Source organism: Phacochoerus africanus, chromosome 14 (assembly GCF_016906955.1).
Source record: "Phacochoerus africanus isolate WHEZ1 chromosome 14, ROS_Pafr_v1, whole genome shotgun sequence".
Classification (NCBI taxonomy): Eukaryota; Metazoa; Chordata; class Mammalia; order Artiodactyla; family Suidae; genus Phacochoerus; species Phacochoerus africanus.
Genome location: NC_062557.1, coordinates 50,125,587 through 50,139,262, shown reverse-complemented (window position 1 = coordinate 50,139,262; position 13,676 = coordinate 50,125,587). Strand labels below are relative to the sequence as shown.

Below are 13,676 nucleotides of genomic sequence, written 5' to 3'. Positions count from 1 at the left end.
TGCCCACGGCATGCGGAATTTCCCAGGCCAGGGACCCAAGCCACTGCAATTACAACACTAGATCCTTAACCCACTGTGCCACAAGGGAACTCCCTTCTGCCCGCCTTGACCACACACAGTGTGTCAGAGATGGAAGGCTGCCTGGAATCCTCCCACTTCCAAGTGGGTTGCTGGGCATGGAAAGAAAGAGACTGGGGTCCTAAGGGGCCACCCAGAGAATGGCAGGGATGTTCAATGGGCTTCTTGGCACAGGCACACTGACCACCTGCAGGGCTCTGCAGCCCACGAGTCGGAAGCCTTAGGCTGACCTCACCCACACTGAAGGGAAGACGGAGGAATGGTGTGTAGGTGGGAGATTCCGGGCAGCCAAATGGAGCAGGAGGAAAATGCACATGCACTAGGAGGTCTGGGGAGGGGGCAGTGAGAAAGCCGGGAGGGGAGGGGATGGGCAGGAGATGAGTGATGCAGGGTGGGAAGCCATCCCCAGAGCGGGGCAGAGGGGGCAGGGGAGGGTTGCCTTGAAAGCAAAAGGGGATAGCGCCTGAGAAGCCAAGGCTGCGACAGAAGGGCTTTGGGAGAGGAGGGATGGCCTCTCCTGGATCCAAGGTGGAAGAGGAGGGGAGGAGCCCCACAGCAGCAGCATCCTGGTCAGGAGAGCCAGAGCTCCGGGAACAAAGAGTAGGAGACTCAGGGGTCTCACGCATTTTGTAGCAGTGGGACTGGAGGAGGCGGACACCCCCACTGGGTCACTGGGCGGGGGATGGAGGGGGAGGGGACAGATTCCAGGGCAGGAATGGATGGACTCAGCCACAGGAAGGAGTCCAGGTGGGTGGATGGAAAGTCAGCCAGAAAAAATGGTGAGAGGTAGCAGGTTTGGTTCAAGAAAAACCCATCAGGACTACCAAACAGATGGAGCACAGACAGAGCTAAATTCTAGGATAAAGGGGGTTCATCCCCGAGGGCGGGGGGCAGTCTCGGGGCTCCTTGCCCCAGGCCGAGGCTCAGAGGCCATGCTACAGGCCCTGGGAAGACTGAGAGAGCAGAGCAGGCCTGGTGGCACACGAACAGGGCCCTGGGCAGGCTGGCAGGAGGGACCTTGGACCAGAGCCCCAGCATGAGGGTGAGGCTCGGCCGCAGCCAGCCCACAGTCATTGTCAGAGCTGCCCCTGCACCAGCGGACCAGTGGACTGAGGTCATCTGGGCCTGAGAGCTGGCCTGGGGCCCACCTGGGACTTCCTGGGGCCTTTACTGAAGACCACAGGCAGCACGCAGGATGCCGGGGGGAAAGAAGCCCTTCAGAGCCAGCCTGAATCGTTAGGCTCAACCTAATCAATCAATGGATGCAAGATCTCTTGAACCAACAGAGCTCAATGGGAGAGGCCACTATTCAGGAAGACGGTGATCCCGCCACCGCCTTCCATCCGCTTCTCAAGGGCCCCAGGAGCTAGGAGCCCTCTGGCCCCCAGACCCCCCCCGCCCCCCCGCCCCCGCCAAAGGGCGCTTCTTCAGTGACCTTTGCATGTGAGCAGACACCCAGTGTACAGGGTTTACAATGAATTCTCCCTCAAGGTGCTAAAACAAAGAGCTCCTCTCGGAAACCTACATGGCACCAAAAAGAAAACTGGAAGCTTTCCAACAGGGCTTAGAGCCCCCTCCTCTCCCCTAAGCCCTGGGGGCTTCACTCAGACCCCCACTCCTGCCTTCTGGACTCACCGTGCAGAGTTCACACCTCCACCAGCCCACTCTGCAGAGCAGATAGAGCCCCCATCCCAAACCAGAGCTGATCCCAGGAAAAAGGGAGCCTTCCTTCTCTCATTAACTCAAAAGAATTTACTGAACACCAACTACATGCTAGGCAGTGGCCTTGCCCTCAAGGACTCAGAGGCAAGCATGTAAACTGGTTAAACCCCTATGGTCCAGTCTGTGAAGCTGGACAGCAGGGTGGGGAATACTTGGGAATTTCAGCACGTCTATCCATCGGAACAGCCTGTGTAACACAGAAATACTACACTTGTGCATTTCTCTGCATTTGAAAATGGCACCTGAAAAGTGAGGAGAAAACTGGAGCGGATCAGAGAGTGATCTATGCAAGATCAGCCTGTGCTCATGAAAAACAAAAATTCTAGAGGCCCGGCATAGCTGCAAGGCTATCAATAGGAAACTTTATATTTTAAGGATTCAACTTCCCTGTTCGAACGAAAGTTCTTATCTCCTGTAGTTTATTTTTGCATCTCTGGAGAATGCTTTGGCTGAGGCGGTTCACCGTGGGCCAGGGCTATAAAGCAGACAGCAGACACGGGGGAAGGTGTAAGCCTCACCCAAGGACTCCGAGATGGGGAGGAGCCCCAGCCGGAAGGAGGAACAGGAGAGAAACTGCAAAGATCCACGAACAAAGCAAAGGAGTCTGGATTTGACTCTTCAGCAGATACGAGGTGCTGAGGAAAGGCCTGCTCCGGACAGCAGTGTCCAGGACATGCTGTGCGGGGACAGCAAGAGGCAGGAGGATGCACGTGGGGGAACTCACAGAACATCGACAGCCACCTTTACGGGAGTGAGTGACTCCATGGCCACGGCGCTGCTGAATATAGGCTTGTTTGGTCAAGCTACCTCCCTTTTCTGTGCCTCATTTGAGTCATCTGTAAAATGGGAATAATCATAGTATCCACCTCACAAAGATATGAGGATTAAATAAATTAATACAGGGAAAGCGTTCAAAGCTAAGCCTGGGACATAGCATGTGCTCAGTAACGGTTAGCTTTTATTATCATTTATTTCCTTCTGCGGGGTGAGGGGTGGCAAATAACCCACTAAGCTCGTACCAAATATAAACGCATTCTCAGTGGTTTCTGTAAATCACATTTCACTCTGCCTGGAAAATGAAAAGGAGATGCAAATTATTTCCAACAGACATGTACATACTTTAAAATATTGAGTTTATTACAAAAAAAAAATCAGCACAGTAAAAACTGCCACACAAATTGTTATCAATGAGACACTCCTGACAATTCACATGTACATACGTAACTCCTTAAATTAAAGACATTTAATTTCCCTTGAAGTCTTTTAAATTCTGAGGTTGTATAAAATTAAGCAGGAAAGCATTAACATTAAACGAAAATCAATTTTGCACAAGAAAGTGTGATCAAGCATCTTAAGTTATCACCTGAAATACTTGCACTTCAGAGAAAAACCCCAGATGACAAGACTGTAGGTGCTATAAAAAGCTTCACATTATTCCGTGGGGCACCTCGCACGTCACTCGCTCTCCACACGTCCTCCGCCAAAGCCTCAGGCAAAAATGCCAGGGAAACTTCTTCCGGGTAGTGGTCTTGTTTTACACCCTCTTCTTCTGAATTCAGGTTCCTTCTTCCTCCCTCCCCGCGGTCTTCACACCGGCCAGGTCTGTTCTCTCCTCCCACACAGGCTCCTTTTTGGTGAAGCTTGTGACCTCAGCCAAGAGGAAAGTGAGCCCTGAACCTCCAAACGGGCCCCGGAGAAGGCTGGCCCTCTCCTGACGTCCTCCAACCTCCTCTGAATCCAGACAGAATTTTTCAGACTAGGCCAACCCACAGCAATAAAAGCCCTGAGGAGCTGAGACTATGAAGAAGCACCTAGGAACTGAGAATTAGAGAAGTGTGTTTATTGTTGTGCACTATTAACTGGTGGCTTCCAGGTTTAATGTCAGAGCAGAGGTTTGGCAACATAACGAAGCCCCGTGCTGGACACGCGCCTGCAGCCCAGGATGATGGGCGTCCTGAGAGGAAACTGACAAAGAGGGAAACGCGGGCCAGGTGACAGGACCGGGGAGCAGCTGCGCCTGGGCGGGCATCCGTGCCACCTGCGGGGCAACGGCAACTGGATTCCCTGTGTAGAACAGACTATGCATTACCTTTCAACATATTCTGGCCACCAAACGGAGCCAGTGGAGTGGACAGGGTATCTCAGTAGGAAAATCATACATTCAGAAGGTATTACACTGTCATAACCGATTCACATTTCCTGGGCACTGATGAGTATAACACATTCCACGATAAACCACCAGAACCAGGGCTCTGACAGTGAGGAGACGACCTCACTGGCATGTCCTTCCTTTGAGTGAGCAGCACTTTCTGGGCCTGGATGGGCAGCTGAGGACAACGATGGCCTGGGGCTAAAATGAAGGGGGGGGCCGTCCCTTCTCCAGTCAGTGTGACAAGAGGGGCCCCGCCTGGGACAGCCTTTATGTAGCTGCCTCCAAGAATTCTGAGGTGAACACGGCTTCTGCATAATCTTCACACACATCCTGAAGTTCAGCAGCCACGGCCCCCAGGGCTTCATCTACCAGCTCGTCTGAAAAGCTGGAAGACAAACAACACAGCTAAAGGTACGCACGGCCAAGTATGGGAGCCACTCTGTCACTCAGCTGAAGAACTTACCAAGGGCCTTCTGAGATTTAAATGGAAACTGCAAAGGCCAAGAAGAGCCAAGATACTTCTACACAAGACCAGCAAGGTGAGAGGCCTTGCTTTCCTGGATAACAAGATGGCGGGGCTCACAGGCCCCAAAGTCAGGCTAGAGGGAGGGGCCCTCACCCGTGGGACGGCTGAAACCAGAGGTGACCGGACACCAACCAGCTGCAACCCAGCCCTGCTGCAGATCCACCTCCCACAGCTGCCCACTTGCCCGACAAGCAAGGCTGGGTTGTGTCCTTTCTCTAAGGGACGGGGCAGGAAACTCCACGTTTCCCTCTCCACACGCACACCCGACGCATCTTCCCCAAACCAAGTAAGTTGCAGACTTGATGTCCCTCAGGCGCACGTCAGTGTCCACGTCCTAAGAACAAGGGCGTTCTCATCAATGTCCCTGACGCAATTATAAAACACCGATATACTACACTGATCTAGTCTTACCTACAGGCCTTTCCCAAATTTTGGCCAACTGTCCAAAAAGTGTCCTTTAAGAGTAAACGTTCTCTGCACCAGGATCCTGCGCAGGATCCCACGCTGCAGTCGGTGGTCACATCTCTTGAGTCTATTTTTCACTTGCAGTCGTTCTTCAGTCTTCGTCTTTCATGACTGTAATATTTTTTGACGAGTTAAGGTCTTTTTTTTTTTTAAGAGGTCCCTCACTTTGTGTCTATCCAATGTTTCCGCATGGTCAGGTTCAGGTTCTGCATTTTAGGATCAAACGTCCAGAAGGGATACTGTGTCCCCTCAGTGCATCCATTGATCTCACCATGATGAGTGCTAACTGTGACCCCTTGGTTACAGCGACATCTGCCAGGCTTCTCCCTGGTCCGGGTGTGACTGCCTCTTTGTAAGTCATACATACATGGCGGGGAGATACTTTGAGACTATGTACATATCCTGGTCTCATCGAACTTGCTGCATCAATTATCACAGGGCTGCCAACACTGATTTTGTCATCCCATCGTTCCCTGTCCTTTCCTGGCCAGCCCACACGGAGGAGCTTTCCCTTCTCCTTGACTATACTTATTTATGTATTTCATGCGTTCATTCATTCTATTGCTTGGCCTTATAGAGTCTTATTTTATTCAATTCTTTTTAATCTGTTTCTACTATTACTGAGTTTGATACTCAAAGTACCCCAGACTGGCCAGCAGGAGCTCCTTCACGCCAGCTCCCAGGTCCTCTTGACACGTCCCCATCATTCTCTGAACACTTCCTTTCTGGCACAAGATGATGTTTCAGGCTCATCTTACATTTTCCCAGCCCCAGTCCTGGAATCAGCCATTTCTCCAAGGAGCCCTGGTACCTTTTCATGAAGAAGAGTATTTAGAAACCAAACCCTGGGTACTAAGTGTGCCCCTGCTTCTAAATGCTCTCAGCAGAAAAGACTCAGACAGAGAGACAGACACATGAGACCCTCATGTCTGTATCAAAAACCACAACTTCATAATACCTCCCATCCTACTTCAAAACAGGAGACTCATTCTAGCCTCACCCCAGAAACCTGGCTCTCATTATTCACAATATACTTACATATATTCAATCAATCCTAAAACATAGAGAAAATCATCTTAGAATTGTTAACCCAAGCTGCTGGGTGAAAGGAATCTACCTACTAAAGCTCATACGTGTTTATAGTCTTTCTGTCTTTAGCTGGAGGGTACAGGGTCAAAATACTGCATTCCAAGGCGACTTGGACTAGTTCTTCTCTGCATGTATCCCTGTAGTGTGGTTATTTCTTAGAAATACAGTTAGTTTCCTGTTTCTTTTTGTATTTCAATTTAGGGTCACACTCCCCCGCCCTCGGATCCTTGGTGGTTGGGAGGGAGGTATAGGCAACATCAACATGGTTCTAAAAAGTCAGAATTATACAAAAGAAGTAAACGAAGAGAAGCGTCCCGCCCCCACTACTCCTTCTACGTCCCTCCTGTCCCAGCTGTCCTTCTGTGGCTAATCTGACAACCGCTTGCCTTTTAATGGGTGTGTATTGTTCTTTTTCATTTAATGTATTTCTGATATATTTGAGCTTCTACTACTACAATACGAGGTATGTTCTATTTCCTATTTGTTCTTCTTTTCTGCTTTTTTTAGGATTTTGGGACTTTTAAAAAAAATTACACTCTGTCCTCACTATTAACTTGGATGTTACATACTACTTAGGATGCTTCAAGTATAACATTGATATTCTTACCATTTTCCCAGACAATGAAAGGACCTTAGAACACTATTTATCCTCTTCTCACATATGCTATTGTTATCGTGTATTTCAGATACACACACACATATATATATATCCACACACACCCATAAGACATCAGTTCCTTGTTTTGTATAGTCAACATTCATTTACCTTCATACTGTCTTTTTCTTTCTTTCTTTTTTGTCTTTTTGCCTTTCCTAGGGCTGCTCCCACGGCACACGGAGGTGCCCAGGCTAGGGGTCTAATCGGAGCTGTAGCCGCCGGCCTACACCACAGCCACAGCAACTCGGGATCTGAGCGGCGTCTGCAACCTACACTACAGCTCACGGCAACACCGGATCCTTAACCCACTGAGCAAGGCCAGGAATCGAACCCACAACCTCATGGTTCTAGTCGGATTCGTTAACCACTGAGCCGTGATGGGCACTCCATACTCTATTTCTTAATTCATGCCTTCCTATATACTTCCGACCTTTCATCTGTGACTGTTTTTGCGCTGCTTGAAAAATACCCTTTTAATAGTACCTATAGTGAAGGTCTATTGGTAATAAATTTTCTCAGCTTTGTCTGGAATCTTCATTGCCTTCCTTCCTGAAATACATTTCACTGGGCTTAGATCCAGATTGCTAACTTCCTCTTGTAGAACTTTAAAAGAGACGCCAGGTCATCCAGCTTCCACTGTTTGTGTTTCTTTTTTCTTCCTCTGGCTGGTTTTAAGATGTTCTCTTTGTCTTTCATTCTCCAACAATACTACGATATGCTGTGTATGGATTTCTTTTATTTTTCCTGCTTGGAGCTTTTAGAGCTTCTTGAATCTATGTCTGGATACCTTCTGTCACTTGGAAGCCAGCCTTTATCTCTTTGGGTATTGTTTCTGACCCATTCTCTCGCTCCCTCGCCCTCTGGGACCTTAGCCACGTGTACATTAGACTGTGTCCCTTTATCCTCCGTGCCCCTCATCCCCTCTTATTTTCATCCTTCTTTGTGTGTCTCCAAGCACCACCCTGGACATTTTCTTCTGTCCCAAGTCTCTAATTTTTCTTTTGATGAGTCTAATTTACTATTATGCCCATCCAATGAATTGCTCATTTCAGAAATTATATTTTTCAGTTCTAGAATGTTCACATGGATTTGGTTTACTTCCCAGTTCTCTACCAAAATTCTAAATTGTGTCCTTTCTCTCTATGTACATAGTAGGCAGTTATTCTAATATCCATTCTGATGGCTCTAATATGTGAGCTGTTGTGGGCTGCATCTTGCTATTGCCATCTCTCTCTGTTGCCTTGCTTTTTTACCATATACCAGACACTGAATTTGAAAACTACAGAAATAATTTAAATCTTAAGATGATGTTCTATAACTTCAGAAGAAAGTTAAGTTTGCTTCTTCCTGGTGCCTGGAGCAACAATTTAGAATCGCTTCAATGCAATCTCAGGAAGTGAGATGACGAGGAGCTGAGGGGACTCCTGAGAGGGCATCCCTGTCATCCGAATTTCGGGGTCCCAATCAGAAGTGAGCAAAGTTCACCGGACCAGCTCCCTACCCTTGGCAAACGCTTAATTCCCACCTCTGTCCTCTGACCTGAAGAGGCCATGGAAAATGCCACTCATTTTGCCTCCAGAACCGAAAATCCAGTGCCAGACAAGGGCTAACTTCTCTGGCTCTCTGTCTTCTCCAGGATCCTAGCCTAGTTATTCTTCATTGTCTAGTTAACTTCCTGGTGCCTTCAAGCACATGTGCTTTCTTATTTATTTTTGCTTTTTAGGGCTGCATCTGCAGCATGTGGAAGTTCCTAGGTTAGAGGCTGAATCGGAGCTGTAGCCTACACCACAGCCACAGCAACTTGAGATCCGAGCCACGTCTGTGATGTACACCACAGCTCATGGCAACGCCAGATCCTTAACCCACTGAGCAAGGCCAGGGATGGAACCTGTGTCCTCATGGACACTAGTTGAGTTCCTAACCTGCTGAGCCACCACAGGAATTCCTATATGTTTTATTTTAAATCTCAGTTATTCTCAGTGGGAGATGTGGTCCAAATTACCAAGTGCCTCATTACCAGCAGCAGAAGTGATTCCCCTGTTTTCCTGCTTGCTTTACTTTCCATATTCTTATCACAAATTCACCCCCAAACCATGAGAGAAATACAAAGGTGCTACCAACACATCCAGACACACTGGCTAACATACCTGCCCTCTTTAACACTCCCCACCCGGCCTCCAAGCTGGAAACCGTTCCTTCTGGAGCCCTCTGTTCTACTCCCAACTAGACCGGCTGCTGCCCATGCTCACTGAAACATTCTCTTAGAATAGCTTTTGCCATCCTTCTGGAAGTTCCATGTTGGAGCCTTAAGTTTCCTAAATCCTGCCTTCCTCTTTCCAGCACCCTCATACTGGTGACACACGCCCTCCGGTAGCTTACTAAGAAAGAGCGCCTTCCCATGCAACTGCATTTTTGGACACGTTGCATGCCTTAAACTGTATTTATGCTACTCTTATTTAATCACTAATTTAGCTGCGTGTGCGGAGTTCTGGGATAAATTTTGGAAGTGTGTTCATTTAATGTCTTCCAGCAGGGCTGCTGCTAACAACAACACGCCCTTCTCTTTTCTAATTTTTTGAAGGTGCTCAGTTTTAACTCTCTGGAACCTTCTGTCATCTCCTCCTTACACTGGGATGCCCACAGTTCCTGTGCACAACGACGTGCCATGATGTGTTCTGTTCTATTTATTTATTCATTTATTCACTCACTCATTTGCAGGGGACAACTGGTGAACCCTTTCATTCTAGAGACTAACAGCCCTCTGGGAATTTTTCTCACAGTATTTCTTCAATAACGTTCCACTCCTCCTTCCCCCCGTTCTCACATTCTGCAACTCCTATTATTCAGATGTTTTCTCTGTTTTATAGCCTTCAGAGTTGCTGGCAAATGCGGGCTACATTCAAGAAAAAGAATTTCAAATCAGCCTCTTGCTTTCGGACTGCCCTGCACCCATGCTTCTTCGCAAGCACCCAGTGCTTCTCACTCCTCAGTCTTCTAAGGCTCTTCTGCACAAAGCACCTTGGCTCTTGGCTCCGCTCTCATTAGGCACTTGGCTCTCTCTGTTCTGCTAAGTCATTTGCCATTTGTCTAACTGCTTCCTGGCTTCCAAAGTCTCCTCGCTGTTTCGTGTTTGCTGTCGTTTATGGTTTCGTGCCTTTTATTTGGTCTCTGGGTGACACACAGCGGGACGGAGATGCGGGGAGCAGAGGTGATCGCCAGGCTTTCACACGCTCCTTCGCGACCAGACGGCTCCTCATTTGTTCTTCACGCTAGAAATTCTCAAGAGTTTGCTTTCTTTAAAAGCAGTACCTAAGTCTCTCCTTTCACAATCATCCTTTTATTTATATCCAGTTTGTACCATCTACCCCTCTAGATCACCGGGACAGTACTTCTCTTCAGGTAGAAGGAGGAATGGAGACATTAGAAGAAAGGAAAATTCAGCTTATTTCTCCCTCACCCAAGAGACTATCAGATGAAGTCAACTGTTTTTTGGATGCTTTTTCAAGACCTGATCAGCATAATTCTCATTTTTGGAACACTCAAAGAAGAAGCAAAACAGGAGAGATCCAAAACAGAGCTAGAATGTTCAGATGTGCTATTATTCGAGGGTCAAGGACAGGCGAGAACATCCGTGAGGTCCAGGCATACTTTAATAGCTACATCCTCTACATCTTAGCCTATTATTCCTTGTAGGCTAGAGAGCTTTTCCCTACAGCTACAAAGCAACCATGAACAAAATGTATTGCTAATCAGATGGTAAGAACACACAAGAACGGCCTCCCTTCCTTGGCTTTTTTTGGATTCCCAGTAGGCCAGTTAGTCAAACCAATCTAGACACATTCTGGGCAAATACGAGCATGTGTGTAAACTAAAGTTTACCTACCCTCCTCCCCTGAAAACAAATGTGCACCTCAACCAGCACAATGCATCTCATGCTTTGAAGGGTATGTATATTAAAGAGAAGTCTCAAGACTTTGGGCTAAAAATGAGGGACTGAGCATACCTGAGAGCTCTGGTCCTACCCCAAAGCACACCAAAATAAAAGGAAACAGATGAGTGAGTACATGAATCTACAACGAGAAAAAGACAAAAGTAGATTTAAAAAGGCCCATTGTTTTCGGAAGATAAATAGCACATGAAAGAATCAAAACTGACTGAGCAGTACCAAGGAAATACAAAGGAAGCTGCATGCATAAGATCTGCAGAGGGAGATGCCGAGGAAAAACAAAACCAACAGCAAGGCTCTGGAAGTAAGAGGACAGGGAACCATGGAGGGAACGAGGTCCTGGGGAGGCGATGAGGACACGGAGTGAGGAGTTAGACTGCTAAGTCCCCACTGTGGCTCCGGACAGCTCCCTCGCCCCCACAAGAGAGGGAAGATACAGTCTGCGGAAAAGTATGAAGATAAAGACACTTTTAAACATGCAAGTCTCAAGAAATGTCCTCTACTACACAAAGCAAGACAGGCTCCGTCAAAGCAAGAGGAAATCGAGAAAAAGGAAAATACGTACAAATAGAAAACGAGGACCCTAACCGGGGAGGGAGATGCTCCCCCGAGGGAGGGGATGACGGCGAAGTCCCGGGACAGGAGCCACGCTGCAGACGGAGAAGGCGGCTGGGCCAGACCGGGGCGGAAGGAAAGAGCGTCTCAGGAGAAAAAGTGCAGGTGGAGGCAAGAAACAGAGATTAACCAACATAACTGGTCACGAGGAAAACTATGCTGAGAGGAGTTGGCTAGTACAAGGTGAGCGTTAATAAACATGCAAAAGAGTAAGTAAATCAAACTTCAATTATGTGCTTCTGGAATAGGTCTGAAACTTGTTCAAAAAAGAAATGTAATCAGAGTATCACTGAGCTTGGCTCAATGATGAAACTTATCTGAATGTTTATAACAAAGTGATACTCATGAGGAATTTAAATTGGGGCCTTATTTTATTTTCATTTATTTTCTAATTTTTTCTAACTTTATGGCTGCACTCACGGCATATGGAAGTTCCCAAGCTAGGGATTGAATCTGAGCCACAGCTGTGACCTAGGTTGCAGCTGCGGCAACACCAGGTCTTTTAGCCCCCTTGTGCCAAGCCAGGATCAAACCCGCGTGCCTGGAGTGACCTGAGCCACCACAGTCAAACTCTTAACCCTCTGTGCCACAGTGGGAACTCCTGGGTGCTATTTTTTAAAAATGGATTTACCTGTATCTTTCAATTAACTATTCACATAAAAGAAGGCTACCCACTCTTCAAACGTTTAGCAGCAGTGGGACTGTTTCCTGACTCCACAAACTCCCCTTCCCCAGGGAGGCAGCCCCCAGAAGGTGAAGCCCCCTGACCATGCAAGCTTGTGTGACGGAAGATCTCCAGTCCTAACCTTCTCCTGCTCGGTCCTAATCCGTGTTCTCCGATGCCGGAGCCCACCAGCCTAAGGAGGGGAGGCTGCTCCTTCAGGCAGCATCGCTGGTGCTGCTTCACCATCTCCTCCCCCTGAAGCAAGGCAGGTGGCAGAGAAAGCCCATTCGCTAGCCCCAAAGCACCCACTGGAAGCCCAGGGCAAAAGCCTGGCCTGGGACCTTGGCCAGTCCCGTCTGCAGCCTCGCTAAGTTAACAGAGGTGCATGACCTTCTACTGACCTTTCAGCTATCAGCCAGGGGTTGAAGGCGCCCACGGCCTCGTGTGCCACCACCCGGAGGTAGTGCTCAAAGCGGCTGCAGTAGTCACCGATGCTGCGCCACATGCCCGGCGGGACAGAGAGGGCCACCCGGCCCTCCCTCTGCAGAGAGTCTTCTGAAAGGGAGAGAAGGGGAGCCTCTCTTTTCTTCGATCTCTCTTCTGTTCCCACACTTTCATCCAGGGAACTGAGAGCAAATAAAAATGATGAGAGCATTCAAAAGCATCTGCAAGTGGGGGGGGGGAGTCCACTATAAACTCACCCCGACAGTTTGATAAGGTTTCCCTCTGTTTTCCTTCTTCATGGGGAACAAAACTCAATGTCCTGTCACCTGTCACCATTTTCCCTTTACACCAGACCAACCCTCCACACAGGAGGAACTTCTGTCCTGCAAATCTTACAGTGATCATCTGCATAACCCACCTCTGCCAATTCGATGTGTTCTTTTTTTCTTTCCTTTTTTTTTTTTTGGTCTTTTTAGGGCAGCACCCGCAGTATATGAAGGTTCCCACGCTAGGGGTCAAATCGGAGCTGTAGCCACCAGCCTATGCCAGAGCCACAGCAACGCCAGAACTGAGCCACGTCTGCGAGCTACACCACAACTCTCGGCAATGCCGGATCCTCAACCCACTGAGTGAGGCCGGGGATCGAACCTGGGTCCTCATGGATGCTAGTCAGATTTGTTTCTGCTGAGCCAAGATGGGAACTCCAAATACGATGCTTTTTGACTGTAATAGCCCACCATAAGTGACTGAAAGGCTCCTTAGGATGCAAGACACTCAAAGCCCGTCTTTTAAACACACTAGTTTTCTGAGCCGCCTTGGAGCTAGGCAAGGCTTTGGTCAAAAGAAGAATCTCTCTCATGGTAACTGAAGTTGAATCGAACAACATCAAAGGCAACCAACTACGATGAAACCCAACGAAACCACACAGGCTACTTACGTGCTACGATGAAACCCAACGAAACCACACAGGCTACTTACGTGCTGTTGCAGGGCCTCTCCAATACAATGTTCACGTCGGGGTCTTTGCGAGCTGCTGTCTTTGTGATCCTGATTGGATGAGGAGAAAGAGGCCTTTCACTTACTGCTGGGATGTTTCGGTCTAGAAAAAGAGAGGCACAAAATGATGGTATATAAAGAAAAGCTGGAGTACCTTTCAGAGCTGTCGTAGGGGCCAGCGGCCTATGAGGAAAGCACAGGCACATCTCTTAAGCATGATGGGTTTAGCTAGCAGTGCAGTGGGGGAGAAATGCCCTTGTTTTAAACAAAAGGGTGAATTTGGAGTTCCCCAGTGGCTCAGCAGATTAAGGACCCAGCAAT

At 48.2% G+C, this 13,676-nt stretch overlaps 1 protein-coding gene across 3 annotated transcripts in view; it reads right to left on the bottom strand.

Annotated features, from left to right (window-relative positions):
- Window positions 1-2,916: 2,916 nt before the first annotated feature.
- The window catches only part of KIAA0753 (KIAA0753 ortholog), a 55,952-nt gene continuing 45,192 nt past the window's right edge, over window positions 2,917-13,676 (bottom strand). For 2 of the 3 annotated variants that reach the window (XM_047759364.1, XM_047759365.1), the window contains exons 17-19: window positions 13,338-13,458; window positions 12,317-12,541; window positions 2,917-4,337 (exon numbers count right to left, since the gene is read on the bottom strand). In XM_047759364.1, the coding sequence (XP_047615320.1) occupies window positions 4,220-4,337; window positions 12,317-12,541; window positions 13,338-13,458 (464 nt within the window). In that variant the 3' untranslated portion in view covers window positions 2,917-4,219. Of the gene's footprint in view, window positions 4,338-12,316; window positions 12,542-13,337; window positions 13,459-13,676 lie in introns of those variants that run through there. The other variant, XR_007132029.1, reaches the window with a different exon arrangement.